This window comes from Erinaceus europaeus, chromosome 21, assembly GCF_950295315.1.
Source record: "Erinaceus europaeus chromosome 21, mEriEur2.1, whole genome shotgun sequence".
Lineage (NCBI taxonomy): Eukaryota > Metazoa > Chordata > Mammalia > Eulipotyphla > Erinaceidae > Erinaceus > Erinaceus europaeus.
Genome location: NC_080182.1, coordinates 35074072 through 35099262, shown reverse-complemented (window position 1 = coordinate 35099262; position 25191 = coordinate 35074072). Strand labels below are relative to the sequence as shown.

General features: G+C 40.5%; 1 protein-coding gene and 1 long non-coding RNA gene across 7 annotated transcripts in view; one reads left to right on the top strand and one right to left on the bottom strand.

Annotated features, from left to right (window-relative positions):
* Positions 1-25191, top strand: part of ATP2C1 (ATPase secretory pathway Ca2+ transporting 1) — a 129766-nt gene that overhangs the window by 27457 nt on the left and 77118 nt on the right. The window contains exons 1-2 of one of the 6 annotated variants that reach the window (XM_060180818.1): positions 5762-5893; positions 6276-6343. The exons of 2 other annotated variants lie outside the window; for them this stretch is intronic. In XM_060180818.1, the coding sequence (XP_060036801.1) occupies positions 6338-6343 (6 nt within the window). In that variant the 5' untranslated portion in view covers positions 5762-5893; positions 6276-6337. Of the gene's footprint in view, positions 1-5593; positions 5894-6157; positions 6344-25191 lie in introns of those variants that run through there. 3 more of the 6 variants (XM_060180817.1, XM_060180820.1, XM_016191163.2) reach the window with 3 other exon arrangements.
* Positions 1311-5034, bottom strand: LOC132535311 (uncharacterized). Its single transcript, XR_009547107.1, has 3 exons — positions 4802-5034; positions 3461-3519; positions 1311-1476 (listed from the first exon to the last, which is right to left on the bottom strand). It is a non-coding gene; the product is annotated as an uncharacterized LOC132535311 (long non-coding RNA).

Below are 25191 nucleotides of genomic sequence, written 5' to 3'. Positions count from 1 at the left end.
TAGGGTGTCAGCAGACAGGATAGGAAATCTGTGGGGTAGTTTCAACTATTTAGGACAACCAACCAATGAGCAAGACTAGTAGAAGATGCAGGCCAGTGGCAACTTAACTTAGTCTTTTGTTTGTCTGCTTTATTAGGGAAATCATGTAGGGAAGTAATGATTTACAAGACAACGGTCACATGGGCAGTTTCTCATATTTCCATGATAGGAATCTGCACCTCTCTCTCAACACCATCCTAGGTCCTCCTTCACCACTGTGTACTGGGTCCATAGTGCCTGTTGCCTATGTCTAGTATACTAGCTGTCCTATGCAAGAATAGTAGATTCTTTGATCGTCAAGATAATAAAAATGAAAACTGTGCTGGAAGTCACAGTGCTTTTGATTTTGTCAGGTATTGCTATGCATATCGTAAAAATTCAAAGCACAAATTCAACTGAAAGTTCCCATGTACATGTAAATAAAAATTGTTATCTTTTAATTTCAGCTGAGCTTAAAATATGGGTGTAAAGTTTCATTGGTTTGGGGCCTTGCTAAATATCTAACACTTCTTTCAATGATTAAGACTTATTCTGGTTCAGAAAAAAAAAAGTGTACTAGCCAACTCCCTTTGTGGTTTGTGGATGTAAATTCACTATTAACTCTTTGAATGCTCCCTAATTATTCTTTGCTTTCTAGGAAAGCAAAAGCACATGTTTTGATCATAAGAAGCATGTAGAAGTTAAAGGTGGGGTTATGTTTACTCATTCAACAACAAATATTTATTGATGACAATTACTTCCTAGATTATTTATTCTATGACTTTTATTCCATGTTTATCATAGACAGATGTTTTGGGGTCACAGATGTATTCTGCCAGTTTGCAAACCAGATAATTTTATAAATGGGAACATATTATAGAGTATCTGTAATACGGAATATCTATTTTCCAAGTAATAATGAAGTCCAGAGTTGATTCTCTGACATTATACTCATGCTCGGCACCTGCCTTCTTCCCTGTCTTGTCCTCACTTGTGGCCCCACTGACCCTCACCTCCAACTCCAAAGGTCCCAAATATCACCAGGGACTAAGAACCCATTGACTGGGAAAACTGAGCTTTATTTGAAATGAACTTTTCTAAAATAAAATAAAGTGTGTACTTTAAATTTTCTATGCCTTTCTGTTCAATTTCACCATATGTTTCATGATTAAAATACCAGCTAGTGAAGAGCTATGAGGTAGCTTTGTTTACTGATAAAGTATTTGTGAAGTACTTGGGTATCCGTACGCCATTAAGACACACAGGTTGCTCATTTTTTAATCCATTTGACTTTTATTATTGTGATTTGTACCAATGTTTACTCTTTTAACACAACTAAGATATAGAACCAGGCAGTTTTACAACTCTGGTAGGTGGCTTCTAGACGTTCATTTCAAATGACTTCTCTTGCACTAACACTGCATCTCCTAAAATTTGACGCTTAGTAATTCCTTCATCCTGTAAGAAAAAGAATAGACAGAAAAACAATGAATGACATTGCTAGATTAAATAAGGAAACCCACATGGTCATCTTATTAAGGTAAAAAAAATAGTTGACAAAACAACAGAAATTCTTAGTGAGCTGGAAGGAAAAATTTTATTGCTCTGTTGGAAAAGAATAACTTATAAAAAACAAGTATTAAAGCTGAGAGAGACAGCCTGTCAGGCAGGGTATGTGCGTCACAATGTGGTAAGACATGAAAGGTGCTATGGCAACGGAGGGAGCTTTGGTGCTGTGGTATCTCACCTTCACTCTGTCTCTGTAAGTGGAAAGAGGATCAAAGTGGTGAAGTCGCTCATGTGTGAGGTCCTAATATTGTGTGTGTGTGCATATGCTTTAAAATATCAAACCTGGGTGCCAGGTGTAGGGTGCACACTTTACTATGCATGAGGGCCCTTGGCCACTGCATGGGAGCATCACGCCAAGGGGAAGTTTCTTGAGTGCTGAAGCAGTGCTATAGTGTCTCTCCTCTATCTTCCTCTCTGTTTCTCACCCTCTGTCTGCAAAAAAAGTAAGAAACAAAAAAGTATGCTGAGAGCCGTGGAATTATGAAGGTGTGAAGACCCAGCAAAATGCTGGAGAGAAAAAAATATCAACTTAAAAAAATAACTTTCTGAATTGTTAACCTATAGTGCTTAGAACAATGTTAAACGAGTTTAAAATAAGATTTTTGTCTTATCTGAGGTAAGGTGTTTAAAAGAATCTTTTCTAAGTTAAATTTTAAATCCTAAAGAGCCATACCATTTGAATTTATAAAAAAATGTCAGTATCAAATTTGATGCTCAAAATATGATGCCTCACATCCTTTGTGTATCAAGGACCAGCATAAATAAAATGAGAGCACGTGACCATTCTCCCTCCACCTCTGCTATTTGTCCTATTTCCCCAAAGCAGAGATGTCTTATCAGGTTTCTCCTCTATACCTCAGATTGCCCACACCTGCCTACTCCTTATAGCCAATATATTTAATTTTGTAGGTTAAACATACCAAACAAAATGACAGCTAAAAGACTATGAGAACATTGATTTCTAAAGGAGAAAAAAGAGGAAAGGTGAAGAAACAAATAAGAAATCAGAGGTGGGCAGAAAGCTTGGGGGCAAGGTACAGGACTTGCAAGCCTGAGGCCCTAAGTTCCATCTCTGGGATCATATATAAGAGCTGAGTGGTGCTTTGATCTCTTACTTGCTCATGAGAATAAATACATCTTTAAAAAAAATAGAGAAGAAATAATACATTTAATTGCCACCACTATCATTCTATTTTTTGTCCTTTTTTACTTCAGATAGAGAGAGGTAGAGATAAGAAGAGGTAGCACAGTGGGCCTGAACTTGGGCCCATTTTGCACAGGACAACCTCTTGGTCCCATCAACATCATTCTAGCTAGCTACTAATTCAGACTCATGTTTGCTTCTCTGTATAATTTTCTATTTTGAAGTCTTAATTTTATTAGGTCCTCACAATAATCTCATGAAAGAAGATACAGAGATGTATTTATGTGTGTATGTGAATGCTTTTGTGCATACTACATGCAATGCAGTATACATATATTTCAGTCCTCTTTCTCTGAGATGAAGTGGTGGCTATCATTACACAACAATCTTGTGATAGGTCAGAGGGTCACAGTTGTGGAGAGAAGGGGAATTCTGAACCTTGTGATTCAGTGTTCTCCATTGTTTTTGTCAGAACAGTGTTAGTGAGCAGGACTTCAAAGAAAACTCTTAGCTTGCTGGAAAAAATCTCCCAAGCACAGAACAGAGGATCACTCTGTAGAGAGATGTTAGTGAGACTCAAGGATTAGCTAAGTCCTTGGAGGATCACCTAAGTGGTTGAACCAGCTGTCTTTCAAGGATTAATTAATTTTTTTTTATTTTACTTGTTAGCTCCTGAGCCTAGGGATATGTGACATAAGTGACAGTGGATCAAAAATGAAGTATGTGTACCCAGAAGGTGGTTCAGACATGGCAGAGGTTACGATTTGCCTGGGGTTCGATTCCTGGCACTAAAAGAGAAAGGAAAAACAAAACAAATAGAACATCACAAATGGCACACCAGTGCTTCGCTCTTTCCCTCTCTTTCTTTAGAAATAAACATAAGGCATGGCAGGTGGCTGACGTGGCAGAGTGCAAATGTTTCCACGGATGTAGATCTGGCTTTGAACCTCTGGTCAGCATGTACAGGAGCATTAGCAAAGTGGTGCTGCAGTGTCTCCCCATTTCCCCTCTCTCTCTTCATCATTTATCCTCTACTTAGAAGAAAAAAGAAAAAGGATGGGTGAAGTTTTAACATCTGCTCTCAATGAGAACCCTAGTGGCATAAACAAAACCCCATAAGCATTTAACAATTCTTCTGGATATATATATATATATATATATATATAATTTTTCTCCCTAGATCCTTCTTTGGTTTAGCCATAGGAACACAACTTTCACAATTCAGGAAACCAAAATATAAAATTCAAGTGAAAGCTATTTTAGGTTTAAGGCTATGGAGTGATAAATCTTTGGTGGAGTTAATTATGGGTTCTGTGTTAATGTTGGGGCATTGGAGGACATAATAGATTATTCTGAAAAACTGCCTTAGAGATAAAATGTTTGAGTTAATTAAAGCAAATCAATAGCCAACTCTGGAGTGAAATTTACTTTCATTTTGTGCTCATATGTCCATATCAAATGACTATATCACACACACACACACACATATATATATATATATATATATATCCTACTTTAGATGCATATGCATATGCTATGGCATCAAGGTCCAATAAGAAGAATAACTAATAACCAACACAAGTTGATTGCAACACTGAGCAAGAGACAGCACACTTACTGTTGGTACAAATCACAGGTTTCTCACACTGAAAAAAAAAATCAATTACAAACCATAAGATGATAACTCTACTTCATCTTGATTCCCCTTCTGAAAATTAAATTCTAAACACAATAAAAAATTTTTTGTTTCTCCAAAGAAATTTAGACACCAGTCCAGGATTTTTGAAGTTACTGACTAGCTCCATTTTCTTAGGACCCGACATAAGAAAAGAGGTAAAACGGTCCATTCGCTTATTTGCACACTGCACCTGTGGTTAGGGGCACACTGGGACCAGAGCACAGAAGCTGAGATTTGAGTTTTCTAAATAAGCGGATAAGCGATGAGGGAGCAAAGTACATGCGTGCCCACTCTGCAGCTGCACAGCCCTGCCCTCTAGCGGATTTGGAGGCGACAGGACTGGGCTTCCCTGTGACTTGTGTCTGACTAGCCAGGGCTGAAGCAAAACCAACCATCATCTATCAAAAGTCACTTGGGCCGGCAAGGGCTGGCTTCGCAGCCGAGCGGTCGCAGAGGTCCAAGTGCAAACCCGCCGGCCGACGGCAACGCCTAGTGTCCGGCATCCCCGCGCCGAGTGTAGCGGAGGGCGCCCAGCACTCGGGCTCCGCACACCTGCTTTTCAGCAGCTGGAGAAGGTTGAGAGCCCGCCAGAGGCTGCTGCCCGCCCCGCGGCCACACGCGGACAGCAGCGGGGACCCCTGCACACGCCGCCCCCCACGGCAGGAGACGACCCCCAGCCGCCAGCCCGGGCTGCAGGCGCCAACTCCGGCGCTTCCCCGCGCCCGCCCGGTCGTTCTCACGTCGGCGGCCCAGATTGTGACGCCCCCACCCGGCCCGGCGGGAGGGGCTCCCAGGGCCGCCCCGAGCCGCCGGGGACAGCGGCCATGACTGCGCCTGCACGCGGGGCCCGACCCGCCGCCTGCCGAGAATGCACAGCCGGCGCGGGGGAGCGGGTGGGTCCCTGACCCTGGCGGGAAAACCGGATGGATTCTGTGTGTGGGGGGTGGGGGAGTGGGCAAGGCACGCCCCCGGCGAGTCCCCGACAGATAGAAAAAGCCGGGGCTGGAGGGAAGGGGCGGCGACCGGCCGCTCAGACAGCCCCGGGCGCCTCCTCCCACTTCCGCCGCCCCGCCCGGGCGCGCGAGTACGCGTGCGCGCGCGGCGCTCGCAGCGGAAGTCGTAGCGACAAAGCTCGGTCGGCGGCGGGCCCGGGAGAGCCGGGCGCGCGGGGCGGCGGGGCGGCGCGGCGGGGCGGGGCGGGGCGGCGCGGTGGGGCGGGGCGGCGCGGCGGGGCGGGGCGGAGCGCAGGAGGAGGCGGAGGCGGAGGCGGAGGCGGGAGCAGAGCAGCGCGGCCGCGCCGAGCCGGCCGGGTCGACCGACACGGGCCCCCTCGCCCCCTGACTGGCCCCCTCCCCGCCAGCCCGCCCTCCGGCTCGCTCGGTCCTCACGCCGACAGCGGGGAGCGCACGCCTGGAGCCGCGGCGGGGCGAGCCGCTCCTCTGCGCCCGAGACGCGCGGGGCCCCGGTTCCCGCGAGCCCCGCGGGTGAGTCCCCGACGCCGGGAGGAAGAGGTTTCGGGGGCGCTCTACCTGCCGCCCCTCCATTTCCAGGAACTTCCAGGTGTTGGGCGGCGGCGGCGGCGGTCCGGGGATACCCAGGCGGGGGTGGCGGCTGTCTCTAGGGCGCCGCCCCACCGGCTGGACCCGGGGGCGTTGCGGGGGGCGCGGGCGCGGGGGCCCCGGAGGCGGCGGGGTGGGGGTCCTCTCCTCGCCCCCCTCCCGCGTCAGCCCCGCTTCTCTCGGTTTCTCTTGCAGATGCTGCTGCTAGGGGTGGTGGGAGCAGCCGTGGGACGTGTGGCCGGGAGCGGGGGTGACAGCCTGGGATTCCGGGGGCTTCTCTTCCTTGTCCTCTCCTCTCTATTCCCAGTGTGGCCGTGGCTGACACTAAAGACTTTGTAGCCATCAACCCAAGTGCAGTTTCCATGGAAAATGAAGGTAAAGCCCCCCCCCCCCCGCCCTGCCCTCTTCCCCCCCCCCCACCTCGGCAGATGGGGGTGCAGCGCGGAGTTGAGGGTGTGGTGGTTGGCTTTTTTTTTTCCTCCCCTCTCTTTTAAGTTCTCCTCCCCCCCTTTTTTTTTTTTCATTTGCTTGGTTTTATTTTGTCTCTCGATTGCAAAGTATTCATAGACCTGCTTGCTTGCTTAAGATAAGATACCTCGCTGTAAATTTGGGCAATATACGACACTTGGAATATTAAGGTGCTGTGAGCTGGACTCTGCCTTCCTGCGAAACCTGGGTTCTTAAGCTTTGGGAATGAAAGGGAAGTTTTCCTTTCAAATTGTATCCAAGCTTGTTTAGATTCCTGTTTGAAAGGAATGGCTGGAAGGGAAATAGAAATGGGGAGGGGAGGGACTACATCTCTATTTGCATATTAAGCTTTGCTATACAGGATGCTTTTGTACTAAAGAAAACATTTTTTTTTTCTTTTCTTTTTAAATGCAGCTTTGGGGGAAAGACATCGTCTTCTGTTATAAAGAAATACAAATTCTAAATTTAACGAAATACTATGAGATGATTTTCTTCAAGTTTATATTTCGAACCATCATTTAGGAGATTGACAGTGGAACCTGTTTGTCCACTACACACTTGAGACACTAGATTATCATTCACATGTTACTTAATTCTTTGGCTTCATCAAAATATGTATTGCTTTTCACCCACAGCACCAAATGTTTTGTTTAAATTATTGAACAACTGAATATATTTCATCTCCCCTTGCACTTATTCTTTGGATTGACTTCTGACGTGTGCGCGTGCAATTATCTTTATTTACTTATCTTTTTTCATGAGGCTTCAAATGCTATAAAAGATACTTAGAAATTACAATTTGTCCTCTTGTATCCATTGGTTTTAAAATATGTGTCTGGTACACTGGAGCTGCAGTTGGGCTTGCTGACTGCTTTCTAATTTGTTTTTTTCCGATATTGAGAATGTAAGCTTGATGGCCCTAGGAAGGACTAGTAATTTAAACATTGATTTTTTTTTTTCATGCAGTAATCTGTTTTGCTATCTGAGACCCTTGGGATATGTGAGAAATATGATGAGAGGCACGATTATATTGCTTCTATCTTATCTGGGTGGATAATTGGTGGAAGACATTTTCTGAAATACTAGTGTGTAACTGCAGAGGAGTTAGACTGTCTAATAGAGTCTTCAGAAACATTTGAAAGCAGTAATGATAATGTTTTTGTCTGGTGGTATGGAAAATCACTTCTGAGTCATCTTCCTATTTGTCTTTTAGTTTACAGATTTAGCAAAAGAAAGGCAGATCCTTTCTGTATGAGAGACAGCATATTGAATGTATTCATATACCTGTTTCTTGGTAGTAACATCTGAAACTTAAGCTTCTGTTTTCAGAATCTTCTTAGGTTTAAAGGGGTAGCTTAAAGTAAGCAGGTGGATTCTTTGCTGCTTTATTCCTTCATCTCTCAGGAAAAAGCATGACTAATAAAATTTATATTGTCTACTGAGGTTGGAGTGAGTGGTGTGAAATGGGAGCATGGTGCCTGCTTGAGTGTCATCTGTTTCACGGTCAGATAAGAGTGATTTGGAACCTATTAAAAGATCATACAATTCTTAAAGACTTTTGGGTGTTTCCTGCCTCATGATAACCAAGAAGCTGTTGTGTTTTGTTTTTTTGTCAGTTTTCCATTACCATACTTTTTTTCTTTTCTTACACTTTAGCATTTTGAACAACTTGTATCTAGTCTAGAAATTTTCAAAAATAACTAGTGTGAAGCACATTTCTTACCTTTCCTCTTTATAGTTAGCACCCTGCTCTGACATGCTGTGCTTTTATCTTATCGGTGTGAACCCAAAATGGATTCAGATTATCCCTCACTCAGTAGGAGCTGTGTGATTGTAAGCAAATTGCTTCGCCTTTCTGAGCCTCCGTTTGCTTATCTGTAAATTGGGATTGATAATACTTGTATTCAGTAGTCAACAGGTGCACATGAGAAATTCTGTGTAATTTCTCTGGGGAGCAGAGAATGCTAGAATTTAAGCTCATGTGAAGGTAGTCAGCCTGATTTGGTTGCTGATTCTTCATATACTAAAATTTGGCTTTGTCTAAATTGTCCTAATTGTTTCAATTTCTTTATAAGTTATCAATAGGCATTATCTTATTTTTATTTTTATTTTTTTTGCCTCCAAGCTGTTGCTGGGACTTGGTGCCTACACTATCAATCCACTGCTCCTGGAGGCTGTTTTTTCCTTTTGTTGCTCTTGTTGTTTATTGTTGTTGTTGTTGTTACTGTTATTGCTATCATTGTTATTTGATAGGACACAGAGAAATGGAGAGAGGGAGGGGACGAGAGAGGGGGAGATAGAAAGATAGACACCTGCAGTCCTCCTTCACCTCTTGTGAAGCGACCCCCCCACTGCAGGTGGGGAGCCGGGGGCTCAAACCAGGATGGTTATGTGGGTCTTCGCACTTTGCGTCACCTGTGCTTAACCGCTGTGCCACCACTGCCCAGCACCTGACATTATCTTATGAAGCTGTGAGCAGTCTGAACTGTGTCTAACATGTGGTATATAGTAAATACTAAATGTTTGTTGTAAATAGCCTAGCACAGTGTTTTGCTACTAATATACCACCTGGCATTAGTGTGAGGATAATTGAATGTTGAAAGAAGGAAATAAGTGACCTGGATGTCTTTTTTGTGTGTGTGTGCTGTTACTGGTATGGTTGAAATTAAATATTTTTCTTTTTTTTAAAAAATTCATTCATTTGCTTAAGAGAGAGAATGAGAACACAGGAGAGAACCAGAACATCACTTGGGCATGTGCTATGCCAGGAATTGAGCTCAGAACTGCATGCATGCCAGGCCTGCGTTCTGTCCCCTGTGCCACCTTCCAGCTGCTCATTAGAGAATTTTCTATCACTTTTGACTGGAGAAAGTTGTGGTTCTCCCATGAAGCCAGGGGGCTAGCCTAGCTAAATAGGTTATTTTTTCCTCTCCTAAAATAGTTTTTAAACAAGATTGATCGACAAGAAGAAAGCTCACTTCAGTGTAGTATATTTGGCACCAGGGATAGACTTCGGACTTCATGCTTGCATCCCATTCTTGTACCACTTCCTCAGGCTGCTCTTCTAAAAGCCTGATGAGTTCCCGTGCTTCTCGTTGTCTGTGTTTCCCCATCTGTATATGTGAGACTGTACTGTGGGACAGTTGGTGTGAGCAGTAAGTGAAGCTTGCTTTCCCAAGTGCCCAGAGTAATGCAGTGGTCCATTGGAAGTCAGCATGCATGAGTGGTTAGAATCCTCTAGTAGGTGTACATGTAAGTTCTATCTCCAGGTGAGCACGGGATAGAAATTCATAGTTCGTGGAATGTCAGCGTGACGGTGCTCTGGTGATGTGCCATGTCTGTAGTGGTTTGTGGGGGGATGACTTCATGCACATAATCCTCTTAGCAGAGCTGGTAATTGACAGTTAAGTTTCTGTTCTTCTAGACCTGTGATGGCCCACCTAATCAGCAAAGCTTAACCAGTTTTTAGCTTTAGCCTCAAGCATTCATCATTTTTTTTCTCCCCTAGAAGTATTAATTTCAGAGACTGATTCTGCATATCCATTTATGGGTCCAAATCCTTTTTGCATGCTATCACAAATCTATTATTATTATTTATTTATTCTCTTTTGTTGCCCTTGCTGTTTTATCATTGTTGTGGTTATTATTGTCGTCGGTGTTGGACAGGACAGAGAAATGGAGAGAGGAGGGGAAGACAGAGAAGGAGAAAGACAGACACCTGCAGACCTGCTGCACCGCCTGTGAAGCGACTCCCCTGCAGGTGGGGAGCCGAGGGGGGGGGCTCGAACCAGGATCCTTACGCCTTGCGCCATGTGCGCTTAACCCGCTGCGCCACCACCCGACTCCCCACAAATCTAATTATTAATATATACTGCTTAGGAGTCTTGAGATTTGCAAGTAAGTGACTTTTTCTTTTTTCTGAATAAAAAGTATATGTAATATTTCATGTAGTTAAAGGTTTGACATATAGTTATGTGTAGCTGGAAAATGTTGCAGAGTTTCCCCTTCCCAGTAGTGAAAATTTTCTTTGGAGTAAATTTAGCCTTTCTTACAGAAAACCAATATAAACTTAATGACATAAAACTATTACTATATCCTTAAATGTTTCTAAGACTAATATGTAGTAATGTAATAATATTTAAGACTTCAGGATGTATCTTCATAGATCAAGAATAACTAACCCTCACCTCTTTGGATTGCATTTGAAAACAAATGTATATTTATTTAGCTTTTTAAAACAGCTTCTTATTCAAGTTCAGATTGTTAGTTCTCTAGGATTGTTCTAAGAAAAGTTTATTTGGGGGGGCGCCTGGCAGTGGCGCACTGAGTTAAGTGCACATAGTGTGAAGTGTAAGGACCTGCACAAGGATCCTGGCTTGAGCCCCCAGCTTTCCACCTGTGTGTGTGTGTGGGGGGGGGGGTCGCTTCACAAGCAGTGAAGCAGGTTTACAGGTGTCTGTCTCTCCCCCACCCCAATTTCTCTCTGTCCTATCAAAAAAATAAAGATAAAGATAGAAAAGAAGGCCTCCAGGAGCAGTGGATTCTTAGTGCAGGCACCAAGTCCCAGAGATAACCCTGGGGGAAAAAAAAGAAAAGAAAAGAAAAGAAAAAAAAGTTTATGTTAGGATAATTGGTGGGATTCTAAGGGGAGATGAAAAACTTAATTATAATGCTTTGACTGGAAGCAAGAATCTGAGCTTTCTATCTTTAGGTATGGTAAGTGTGATTTATTTTGTGTTCAGTTTTTTAAAAAACAATAATAATAATAATAGAGAGAGAGCAAATAATAATATTTGTACTATTTCAAGGAAAGAGTTGTAACTAACAGATTATGTATAAGAAAGCATTTTACAAACTGTATTAACTTAGTGGAGAGGAGAGGAATCTTGCTGTAGAGATTATTTGTAAGCAGTAAGTAGCCTTTGGACAATTGACTCCTTGATACTTGATTCATCTTAATGTGGCTATTCGCATAGTATCGGTGGAATGCACTCACTTCTGATAAACTCAAGCAGTATCAGTATAGCTTCCTACGGAACACGCCCCTTAGGTCTTATTTTCTTTTGAGATTTCAGTCAGCCATAATGTGTTTTAAAAAAATGAATATTTTTAAAGGCACAGAGAACTCAGTCTGTAGCAGCTTCATGGGAAAGTCAGTTGAGGATTGGTAGCGCAGCAGGTTAAGTGCTCATGTCTCCAGGTGCAGGGACCGGCATAAGGATCCTGGCTCCCCACCTGCAGGGGAGTTGCTGCACAAGCGGTGAAGCAGGTCTGTAGGTGTCTGTCTTTCTCTCTCCCCCTCTTTGTCTTCCCCTCCTCTCTCCATTTCTCTCTGTCCTATCCAACAACATCAAAAACAACAATGATAACTACAATAAAACATCAAGGGCAACAAAAGGGGATAAATAAATATTTAAGAAGAAAAAAGAAAATGCTGGCTTCTTCCCTCACTAGTTCTTACTTGGTGGTGGTATAGGAGAGGAGAGGAAAGTTGTTCTTCAGGGGACTTTGGCAATGTCTAGAGATGGTTTTTGATCACCGTAAGTGGGAGGATGCTTGTGGAATCCAGAGGTATAGATCAGGTGTTCTTGTAAATATCTTGTGATACACAAGATATCCACCCTGGTTCCATTCCCAAATCACTGGTGCCCAGAATGAGAACATTGTTCTAAACAAAAATACAGACGCTAAACTTCTGAGCCTTTGCTTCTTCATATATGAAGCGTTGGTGACTCTGCTACCAGCTTGTTGGGATGAAACAGGGCAAAATTGTAAGTGTCTGGGATGGAGGAAATGGTACTTTCCTTTCTGTATGAATAGGGAATAAATTCTATAGGGAAATTACTTTTGTTATTTGTCCCTTCAATGACTTCTGGTTTCAAAGCTTCACTTACTTTTTCTGATAATTGAGATATCCAGGGAATATACAGTAGCTTTTATAGTGTTTTTCTCAACTTTTCACTAAGTTATGTTTGTGACTCTCATTTGGGTTTGGAGTATTTATGATTTGTAACTAGGAACAGGCAAAATACTGATACGGAATAAAAAATTTTACCTCGGGAGTCGGGCTGTAGCGCAGCGGGTTAAGCGCAGGTGGCGCAAAGCACAAGGACCGGCATAAGGATCCCGGTTCGAACCCCGGCTCCCCACCTGCAGGGGAGTCCCTTCATAGGCGGTGAAGCAGGTCTGCAGGTGTCTATCTTTCTCTCCTCCACTCTGTCTTCCCCTCCTCTCTCCATTTCTCTCTGTCCTATCCAACAACAACAACAATAAAACAACAAGGGCAACAAAAGGGAATAAATAAATAAAATTAATATTTTTTAAAAAAAAATTTTTACCTCATGCTCAGTGAGGTTGAATCTGTAATCTTACTCTCAGTTTCTATACTGTGAAGGCAGTTTTTTTGTTCTGTGAAATTGAGACAGAAGTGTCTTGGGTTCTTTTGGAAAATGTCTAGCCTTCAGTGTCAGTAAAGCTCTTTGCCTTGTAGACGTTTGCAAAATTTCAAGTGGATCTCTAAAGTCAGAACTGTTCATTAGGTTTACTAAGGAAAGTCTTCATTAGGTGGTTTTCATTTGCTTGCCAAATAATTTTACTCTCTTTTGTAGGGTGTGATTATTGCAAATATATTCTTTTGTAGTACTAGCTCATGACAAAGAAGGATATCTACATTTTCAACTCTAATACAAGGGACAAAATTAGTATCCAGCATTACCACTTTCCTTAATGTTACATCTTATATAGTAAACATAGTATGGTGATTACAACCAAGACTTTTTTTTTGTTTGTTTTTAAATACTTTTCTGGCTGGGATCCAATTCTACCTTGTACTGTTTCATTTTCATAATCTCACCCACAAAATTTTCCATTCTTTTTCACTGTCTGCTATAATCTTGATACTTTTTGAGGCATATGACTTGGTCAGTCATTTTAAAAAATACATTTCATAATAACAACAACAATAATAACTACAACAACAATGAAAAGACAACAAGGTCAATAAAAGGGAAAATAAATAAAATAAAAAAACATTAAAAAATACATTTCATTTATTTGTTTTTTTCATAAGTGAGAGATACAGAGACCAGAGCACTGTTCTGCTGTGGTTTATGGTAGTGCTTGAACATTAGAGCCAGTCAGTAATTTTTTTTTTAATTATCATTCAAAAAATAAAATAATAGAATTATCTTTCAGTTGGATGTGCCTTGGATTTGCTCATGACAATTCCTATTAACTATATTAATCATGGTTACTAGTTAAGGTGGTTATGTGCTAGGTTTCTTCACTGCAAAGTTGCTGATTTTTTACTTTGTAATTAAAAATTAATTTTCCTTTGCAGTTGTTACCTTCAGCTTACGCGAGAGGTACTTTGAAACTGCAGAATCTCTCCCTCATAATTGTGATGGTCCCGTTTTCGCATTCATTAATGGTTCTTGCAGGAAACAGTTGCTCCTGTGGTGTTTGCTTAATGGTGATACTCTGTTTCTCCCATTCCTTCTACCTTTTTTTTTTTTCAATTAGACTATGCTTTTAAGGACTAACAGTTCCCCTTTCTCCATGTATTAAGTACTCATTTTTTTATTTACATACATTTACGGATGCTTATTTTACTGTGTGGGTTGAAGTCAGATATTTTGTTGCTTAAATCCCTCCTGCATTGGTTATTGAGAGTGCTTTCAAGTGTTCTCCTGTGTGCTTGTTACAGTGGCCCTGTCATTTTGTAAGTGCTCATTTTACTTTCTGGAAATAAAAATGTTCCTGGTATAAATCTCAAATATTTTTCCTGTTTATACTAGCCAACCATGGAATCAGACACTTCTCTAAAAAAACAAGTTCGGTTACAGTAATTTGTTGTTGTTGTTTTATTTTGATAAGACAAATTGAGAGGAGAAAAGGTGCGAGAAAGACCCTGCAGCATTGCTCCACTACTTGTGAAGCTTCTTCCTTACAGGCGGGGGCTGGGGCCTTGAACCTGGGTCCTTAAACATGCTAACATGTGCTCGTTCCTAAACAAACATGCTTGTTTAATTGGAAAATGATATCTAGAAACCAAGATTCATGTGTCAGGGGAGCTCAGTATTACTGGAGTGTCATTGTTTCTAGGTCTTCAGAGGATAGAGCTAACAGATATATGGATAGTAATACAAATCCACATCTACTTGTATTTATTCTGTTGTGTAAATAAAACCATGGATCATACTGGTAGTTGGAGAGATCCAGTCCCACACTCCAAGGTTTGCATTAGTTTGTTCTCTTCCCCTCCATTTCCTTTTTCTTACTGCTTCCTTCTCCATAAGCAAGAAACCATCCACAATGGTTCAGTCCTAATGTACATACACAGAAAAGTACTTCCTGCGTTGCAAATCTGTTCCCTCATGAGAAATAAATTTTTAACTAGACTATGTTTGTTTTAAGCTTTATAAACAGTCAGAATCTATTTTCCAAAGTCATTTAGTTTCAGTTCTTACTAAGTTCATTTATTAGCTGTTCTTTAGTTTCTTTCCACATCCTATTGGATTTTAATTTCTTAAGCCTTTTTGAAGTAAATGGTGACCATCTCCCTTCTCCATTTATCAGTAATGAAGACCTGTTCTTTCTTTCTTCCTTTATTTATTTTCGCTTTTGCTGCCCTTTTTTTTTTTTTACTGTTGTAATTGTTGTTATTGATGTCATCGTCGTTGTTGGATAGGACAGAGAGAAATGGAGAGAGGAGGGGAAGACAGAGAGGGAGATGCAGACCTGCTTTGCCACCTGTGAAGCGACTCCCCTGCAGGTGGGGAGCTGGGGCTCGAACGGGATCCTTGGCTCCCGTCCTTGCACCACATGCACTCAACCCGCTGTGCTACCGCTGGACTCCCGACCTGTTCTTTTAAAGAAGTGATTTGAGTGGTCCAGGAGGTGGTGCAGTGACAAAGCTTTGGATTCTCAAGCATGAGGTCCTGAGTTCGATCCCCAGCAGCACATGTGCCAGAGTGATGTCTGGTTCTCTCTCTCCTGTCTTTCTCATAAATGAATAAAATCTTAAAAAAGAAAAAAAAGGTGATTTGCTTCGAGTTAGCAACAGCTGTAATTACTTGGGCTGAAAGCAGTTCTTTTGGAAGGAGCTGTGCTCTGGTGATCATTCTCTTGGGCTTGCTTCCCTGCTTCCTTAGTTACAGCTCTCACTTCATATCTTCTGCATCTGGGGATTCATTCCATCTATTGGGCCCATAAGAAGTACTTGAAGTTAGTCCCCCAAATAAATCTTTGTATGGAAGCCTAGTTTTAGACCCCAAAACATCTACAGTCTAAATACTAATTCTTCTTATGCTGAGGTAAGTTATGAATTAAAATCATTTTTCAGGTCTTGGACTTTTTTTTTTTTTAAGTCTGAGATATAATTGGCCATTCTAAAGTGTCCAGATTAGTGGTTTTTAGTACATTTACAAGGTTTTGCCTTGGTCTAATGACATTCCCATCACACTGAAAAGAAACCACTTTTGTCTCTTTTCCCAAGCCCATGGCAACTTCTAATTCACTTTTCCCTTCTCTGAACTAATCTTTTAAGACATTTCATGTAAGTGGAATGAGTCAACATGTGTGACATTTTGTGACTTACTTCATTTTAGCATGTTATCAACATTTAGCCATGTAGTATCATATATCATTTTGCTCTTTTTTTTTCTTTCTGAATAATATTTCATTGTGGGGACATTTTATATATCGGTTAATGACATTTGGGTTATCTCTACGTTTTGATTATTGCAAATATATTGCTGTGAATATTCATGTATGGTGTTTGTGTGATGTATGTTTTCAGTTCTTTGGGATATATTCTTAGTTGTGGAAATGCTGAGTACTTGGAGATTCTGTGGTTAATTTATTGAAGAGCCCCCACTTTCACCATTTTTCTTTTCCACCAGCAATTTATGAAGGTTTCACTTCTTTTTTTTTTCTACATTCAACATTTTTTTTTCCTGTGTGCTTTTGAAAAAGTTGCCATTCTGGGAAGTATGAAATTTTTGTTTTGATTTACATATTTTGAATAACTAATGAGGTCAAGCATTTTTACTAATCATTTTTATTTTTATGAGAGACATATAGAGAGAAAGATAAAGAGAGACCAAAGCACTGCTCAGCTCTGGCTGATGGTGGTGCTGGAAATTGAACCTGGGACCTTAGCCTCAGGCATGAGAATCCTTTGCAGAACCATGATGGTGTCTTCCTAGCCTGATGCCAAGCATTTTGTTGTGTGCTGATTGGCTCTGTATGTCTTTGGAGAGACAGCTATTCACAATCTTTCCCCCCCTTTAGGTTAATTGTTTGCTTTTTAAAAATTGTTGACTTGCATTATTCTTTACGTATCCTGGATGCTGAATACCCTACATCTGTTCTTCAGACATTCAAAGAGTGTATAAGGGTATTCAGTAGCATTTATATTATCCTTATCAGGCACAGTATGCAAATATTTTTCTTATTCTATAGGTTGTGTTTTTCTTTCTTCCTTTGTTTATTTTGTTTTAAGAAAGTAATCTTGGAGCTCCAGTGGCGCAATCGGTTAGCGAGTGGTACTTATACAGAAAGTAATCTTTATTTTTTAAAATTATATTACTTATTGGGCAAACAAGTTGAGAGGGAAGGAGGAGAGAAAGAGAGAGACAGAGACAGACACCCACAATATTGTTTCACCACTTGGTAAAGCTGTCCCCATGGTCATTGTGACCTTTACCTTCAAATGAGTGTACCTGTGCCTGGTGGCATGTTTTACTCTTGATTGTATTTTTCTGCACCACAAACTATAAGACTTTTATGAAGTCAAAATTTACCTATTTTTTCTTCTATTTGTGCTTAAGGCATTATATCCAGGAAACTTTTGCCTGATAAAAGATGACAAAGGCACAAAGCGCAAGGACCGGCTAAGGGTCCCGGTTCAAGCCCCCAGCTCCCAGGGGAGTCGCTTCACAGGCGGTGAAGCAGGTCTACAGGTGTCTGTCCTTCTCTCCCCCTCTCTGTCTTCCCCTCCTCTCTCCATTTCTATCTGCCCTATCCAACAACAGTGACATCAATAACAACAACAATAATAACTATAACAGTAAAACAACAAGGGCAACAAAAGGGAATAAATAAATATTTAAGAAAAGATGACAAAGACCTGAGCTGTCTTTAAAGAATTTCAGAGCTTAGCTTTTACCTTTTAATCCATTTTGAGTTAATATTTGAATGTGCTGTGTGATGTGAAATGCCATCTTTATTCTATTTTATGGAATATCCAGTCATCCTGGTAGTATTTGTTCAAAGCTGTTCTTTTTCCATTGAATTATCTTGACAGGCTTGCCAAGGACCAAGTGACCATAATATCATGTACTTAATTCAGTTATATTATACTTGTCTGTATGTCTGTTCTGATGTCAGTGACACAATTTGTATACTGTAGCTTTTGCAAGTTTTGAAACAGGTTTCATTTTTTTAGTCTGGGGGTCAAAATTGTAGTCACTGCATCCATTTTTATTAAAAAAACAGAATTTTGGTATATATTGTACTATCCTTTACTTTGAGGCTATAATATCCTTGCATACGTACAAATAAAGGATCTTTTTCAGCATTCAGTGTCATTTTATTCTAATCAACCAAAAAGTTATTTTAAAAATTTGAATTCCTCCCTTCTTTTTTCCCTAGAGAATAATTTAGTGCTGTGGAACAGTAATGATATTTGGAAAGTTAAGTAATTTTTAGGAAAAAAAATGTAAATGAAGGATTCTCTCTCTCTCTCTCTCTCTCTCTCTCTCTATTTCTCTCTCTCTGGTCATTACCAGAATTTCACAGCTCAGCTTTTTCAGATAGAGACAGACCTAGATAGGAAAGATACCACAGAACTGAAACTTCCTTCACTGCAGTGGGGGTTGGGTGAGGAAGACTTTTTAAAAATACCAAGCATTGGGCTGACAAAATAGCTCGCTAAGATAGTACTGCTTTGCCATGTGCATGACCCAGGGATTGGATAGCGCTTTCCCCTCACCTCCCCCCGACACACACTAAAGGAAGCTTCAGTGCTGTCATTTTTTTCAACCTCTCTCCTTCTCTGCCTGTGTCTCAGAAACAAAACAAACAAAACAGCAAGCATGAGATGAAACTCTCAAAATGTAATCATATAAAGACATGACATTAAAGTTTTAAAAGGAAGAAAAAGGTATATAAGCTATATACCAGTGATTTAAAAAAAAAAAAAGCCACTTGAAACAGAAGGCCATTATTGCCACGTAGAAGTTCCTTTAAATATGGGTTGTCACAATATGTAAGATAAAACTGATAACATGTGAGGGCAAACAACCAAAGGATATGGTCAAGCATTTCTCAGACAAAGGTTACAAATGGCCAAAGGAAATATTAAGGGGGCTGTGTGATGGCACATTCCGTTGATGGCTCTTTAAGGTGCCAAAGGACCTGGGCTTGAGCCCTTGCTCCCCACCTGCATATCTGCAAGTTCTACAGGTGTCTCTCTTGCCCTCTGTCTATATCCCTTTCCTCTCTGTTTCTATCTGTTTTATCTAATAAAAAAAGAAGAAGAAAAAAAAAAAGCCACGAGGAGTGCTGGATTTGTATGAGCACTGAATCACAGTGATAACTGATGGCAATACAAAAAGGAGAGGAAAGAACAGAAATACTAAGATGATGTTCAGTTGGGCGGTAGCACAGCGGGTTAAGTGCAGGTGACACAAAGCACAAGGATCAGCTTAAGATAATGTTCAACCTCAATAATAAAGAATCACAAAGAAAAGTAACCATTTTCTTCTCTTTAAGCTGGGAAATGCCAAAAAGTGCGGTGATGCTTGATCTGGGTTAGATAGCAAGGAAAACAGCAACAATAGTTGTTAGAATAAAAACTGAAACCACTCAGCAAGTCCCTATTCAGGAATATATAGCTACTGTTATTATTACATTCATCATAACTAGCCAGAGCACTGTGTAGCTTATGGTGGTGCTGAGAATTGAACCTGGGACCTCTGCAGGAATGTCTGTTGCATTATGTGTGAGACTACACCCCGACTTCTCAGGAATGTATTTTGGGGTGTGTATGTTTTGAAATTAATCCAAGAACTACTGAGTTGAAAACAACAACGATAACAACAGCAAAACCCCTCATGTTGTAGTTAAATGGTTCCAAATGTAATAAAGTCAAGTCTAAAAGTTGTAGCATTCTTGCATTAAAGAAAATGACTGCCAGTCTACTCAGAAACAGTTAACAGTTATTTTTGGGCAGTAGGATTGTGGGAGGAGCAATTGCATTAAATCCTTTCTTATTACTTGGCTTTATACAATCGATGAATAGGTTTTTGCTTAAAAAAATATTAAAAATGACTTAGGGAGCACAACAATTTAATTCTCTGTAGGAATAAGAGATTTGCTCTTTCTGTCAAGATATATGATCCCCATTGGTCTCCAGAGGTAAATGCATTTTTTGGTTAAGGTGATTTGGACTGATTGTATTGCGCTACTGAAAATGAATTAGAATTATCTTGTATACATATATTTAGCAGCCAACCTTTTTGTTTCATTCCCAAACATTGTAAGTAAGGGAGGGAAGTTGTGATTGTTGGTTGAGATGGTGAGCATGATTTGTGACTGCTAGTTTTCAATTTGTTCAGTGAGCAGTGTTTCAGTGCTAGTCCGCGTCGGAGTCTTGATTGTGCTTTCTTGCATACAAGAAAATGGCTGGCATTCTACCTAGAAACAGTTCACATGAGGCTACTTTTGGGTAGTAGTAACCGGAAAGGAACAGGATTTTGCAGGATTCTTAGAGTCATGTTACGGAACTTGCACTTCAGATGAAAGGTAACCATTTTATAGCATCTGCCTTAATGGAGTCTATTGATCGATTCTTTGTCAAACTTTCCCACCACAGGCCTTCTTGTCAAATCACTCCTAAAATGTTGTGGTTACCAACTCTCCTCCAGTGTAAAGATTACCAGTATCCTTTCCTAGAAAGTTTTATATTAAATAGTGGTGCCTATTGGCATACCTTGTGGTGCTGTTTTAAGACTGTTAGCTTACCTAGCCAGAAATCTACCCAGTTTATTGGCCTGTTTAAGAGACATACACCGCACACACGTTAGCACACAGCTTATAAATGTTGCCATTTAAATTATTTTTAAATACAGAATTCAGTGTCAGCAAGTACTATCTGCAGTGTTGTGCAACCATCACCACTGTTTCGGAAATGGAAACTTTGTACCCATTAAATACTAGCATTCCATTCTCCCCTCACCCCTGGTAACCTTGAATCTATTTTCTGCCTGTTCTCTGTATATCATAGTTGGAATCATACGGTATTTTCATGATTGACTTATTACACTTAGCATAATAATGCTAAAAGTACATACAGACCATAGCGTACTATAGACTTCCTTTTTTAACTGCTAAGGAGGGACATCTGCCTGTTGTTACTTACCTTATATATTTGTCCCTGTACTACTCCCATTTCTGTTTCTTGATAGTGAAACCTTTTTTTTTTTTTTCCCACCGGGGTAATTACTGGGGCACAGTGTTGTGTGATGAATCCACTGCTCCTGGTGTCCATTTTTCCTTTTTTTTTTTTTTTTTTTTTTTGCATTTTATTTGACAGGACAGAGAAATTGAGAAGGGAAGGAGAGATAAGGAGGGGAGAGAAAGACCTGTTTCACTGGCTCTGAAGTGTCTCCACTGCAGGAGGGAAGTGGGAGCTGGAACCCGGGTCCTCATGCATGATGTGTACTTAACTGGGTGTGCCACCACCTGGCCCCTGTGAAACATTTTTAAGTATCTCAGTAAATACACACATACACATACGTACCATGAAAGAGCTCTTACAGCTTTTTCTCTTTAGTTATGAGGGTTGTATTTAACATCCTCAAGTTGTAACGCTCTAATTTAGAGTTATACAAATTTAGCTTTAACATTCACAAACTCTGCTCCATTTTCTTTCCACCTTCCTTTCACTCCTAAAATTATAGTTTTGTTCATTGTATAATTAAAAACATACTTTAAAAATAAATTAGTCTCTTAAATTAGGTAGAAATCAAAATAAGTTAGAAATCAAAGTTACAATAATATTGGCTTTACAAGAAGTAATTGATTTTGAAGCTACAAGCCAAAGTTACAGCAATAACAGTTTTTATAATTGCCTATGTATTCTTACTGAGATCTTTATTTGTGTTTAATGACTTCACGGTATTATACAGTGACATTTTATTTCCACATAGGGGACTCTCTTTAGGAATCTTATAGCTCAGGCTTTACCATAATGAACTTACATTTATTTATTTATTTACCTTTGAGTATCCTAAAATCTTTCCCTTGCTTGAATAATGGTTTTTCCAAATTAAGAATATTTAGTTAATTTTTCTTTTATGACTTTAACTATATATTAATTGTTTCTCTAGTGCATATTTTGAACACACTTGATCATGAGTAACTATAAGAACTATCCAAGTACTCTGCAGACTTTTTCTTATTTGAATATTTATTCCCTTTTGTTGCCCTAGTTGTTTTTATTGTTGTAGTTATTATTGTTGTTGTTATTGATGTTATTGTTGTTGGATAGGACAGAGAGAAATGGAGAAAGGGGGAGAGAAAGAGAGACACCTGCAGACCTGCTTCACCACTTGTGAAGCGACTCCCCTGCAGGTGGGGAGCCGGGGGGCTCGAACCGGGATTCTTAATGCTGGTCCTTGTGCTTTGCACCACGTGCGCTTAACCCGCTGTGTTACTGCCCAACTCCCTCTGCAGACTTTTATAATGAAGGACAAATTGAGCATTAGCATTTAAGTAAAAACTGTTGAACCACTGAGCCTTTTTTTTTTTTTTGACCCTTTCCTTTTCATGATAAGAGGTGTATTTATTTTTCACTTCCAGTACACATCAGGAGAGGAAAGTGTTTGTTTTTTATAGAGACTTTACCACTCTAAGTCAGCTTTTTCGGATAGAGGTAGATGCAGAGAGACAGGGAGAAGGGAAAGATGACACAGCATGAAGCTGGAAGCTGGGGCCCCAAACAGGTACCTCCCAGGTGAATTATTTTGCCGACCTGTGAAGAAAAGCTTTAAGTTTGAATTTCTTGGGAGTGATGAGGGAGTTTTTGTTTAGGTACATAGTGTCAGGTGGTTAAGAAGGCTACTGGCTTAGCTACTCGTTTATCCCTTCGGTAGGATAGTAGTACTTGCCATATAGCGGGCGGGAGGACAAAGACTTGTCTGGAGAAGCTGGGACAGCAAAGCTAAGCAGTACGAGGGTGAGTAGGCCAGTCACAGGGAGCCATCCCCAGAAGCCTTGCAAGTAGGCCTGGGAGCGTGATGTAGAGTGTGGAGCGTTCAGGTGGGCACTTAAGCCTGTTCTGTAGAAATGTGTTGCAGGCATTTCAGGCGATAGGACTTGTTGGTACGCTCCTTTCCTCACACAGGACACATACAGTGTTGTGGCGGTGGACATTTTATTTAACTAACCAACTGAAGACTTTCAGTCAGCCAAACTCAGTTGTCACCAAGTGTGTGAGTTCTGTATCTTGCTAATTACAGAGGACAATTCTTTTATGTGAAGGGTAGCTTTATTGGAGCATGTGAAGCAAACTTTGTGTCAAGTAGAGAAAGAAGTATAATTAATACGTTCGTTAAACCCCCCTCCTCCCTTTTCTCTCACCAGCATTGCTCTGCCTTATAGCATTGCCAGAGATTGGACCTGGGACCTGGGACCTGGGACCTTGGAGTGTTAGGCATAAACTGTGCTGTCTTGCTTACTTTTAGTCAGTGGGATCCTTAAAGGTCCATTAGCTAACACTCCTTATAGGGGAGAGGGGGGCTCAGACTGAAATGTGATTGTTCAATAGAGTTATCGAAACATAGATCTGTATTTTTATAGTTTTAATTTTCCTTGCTTTTTAAAAATCATTGTTTGTCACCACAGTAGCAGTTGCTTTAGGCTTAGAAGAGAAACAGCTGGGACCACTGCAGGCCGAATTCAAGTTGCTTGACTAATGAAGTGGGAGACTGAATCTCTAACGAATATCCTTGCTTTCTTTGTAGCTTAGCTTCTGTGCAACTTGACCCCTTAATTCTCTTAATCTTTTCACTGTCCACATACCAACGTGTGGTATTTTCTTGCCTACCGCTCTTACTCTTGTTGGAGATTGATTTTTCTAAAAGTATGTACCGACCAGGAATTAATTTCCTTGATTGTGTCCTTGGAATCAGCTAAGGTCGTTGGTTAGAAGCAACAAAACATCGAGGGATAGATTCTACAAAGATTAAACCCAACAACTGAGTAAAGAGCATTTTTAAAATTAAAAGTGGCAAATAAAAAATGTGAATCCTTTGGAATGCTTGTTCATTTTATACAAGACTTTAGTCTCAGTTGGATTACAGATGGTTACAATTGTATTCAACAGACAACAGTTGGGAATGAATTCCAGACTATTTCTGAATCTTGTTTAAGGAATACTGTGTGTTGATAATTAAAGTGAAACACTCCTGTTTTTATTTAACTTGGTCATTAAAAAAAATTTACTAAAACTTGGGATCAGATCATTTACTGCATTAAAAAAATAACGTAAGACAGTTCAAGTTTAGCTTACAAAGTGCTTTAAGGATGACTTTGTTCTCTAAGAAGTGTGGATATAAACGTCTTTTTTCCTTTTCTTTATTATGGGGAAGGACCAAAAAGAACTCTATTCAGAGCAGTAGAGGAACTGCTATAAGGGCAGAATTAAATATCAGCATTAAATATTGATTAAATGGCTCGGGAAAAATGTCCAGTTGCTACCATGTAAAACATTAAATGTGTAGTGAACTAGATTTGTAGAAGTGAAGGTTGGTGAGATTGTAAAAGATCACACTCTTTTACTGTTATATTTTTCACTTAGCATTCTGATAAGTATGAATTATCAGGTAAACAATGAGAAATGAAAGGTGGGGGGAGAAAATTCTAATGTGGGCCCATAAAAGTTAAGATTCAGAGGCTAGATTTAAATTACTAAATGGAACACATAGTTTAAGTAAGGAAATGTCAGAATTTTGAATGAAGCCAGTTTCTTTTTTTTTTCAAATATTTTTTCAAATATTTCAAATATTTTTCAAATATTTCAAATATTTTTTCAAATATTTCAAATATTTATTCCCTTTTGTTGCCCTTAGAAGAGAAACTGCATCGCCAGTTAACACTCTTGAAGATAGCCCCCTGCAGGCACTCCCTTATGGCCTTCGGCTTGAGCTCGGGCCCTCATGTGTGGTAATGTGTACACTCTTCTGGGTGAGCCACCTGGCACCGCCTACTTGAAAATGTGAATGGCTTTTCAAAATTGTGTGTGTGTGTGTGTGTGTGTGTGTGTGTGTGTGTAGTTTCTCCATCAGGAAATACCTCCCTACCTCCCCCGATATAAAGAACATTTTACCATTTTTGAGGAGCTGGGTTCAGGCACTGAGCACAATATGGGAGTACCTACCCAGGGGTAGCTTCATGATTGGTGGAGCAGTGTTGTGGTGTCTCCTGCTATCCCTCTCCATTCTCCTGGGAATGGTGAAATCATGTGGGCACAAAGCTCTAGTGGGCAAAAACAAAAGAGAAATAAATGATCCCTTAGATCACTGTTCAGTGCAGTGGCATTCTTTACATCGGTGTTTTGCAACCATCACCACTACATCTAGTTCCAAAATGTTGTCAACACCCCAGATGGAATCCAGTATGTCCATTAAGCAGTAATTACCCATATCTCCTTTATTCTCAACCCCTGGTTACTAGTAATCTGCTGTCGC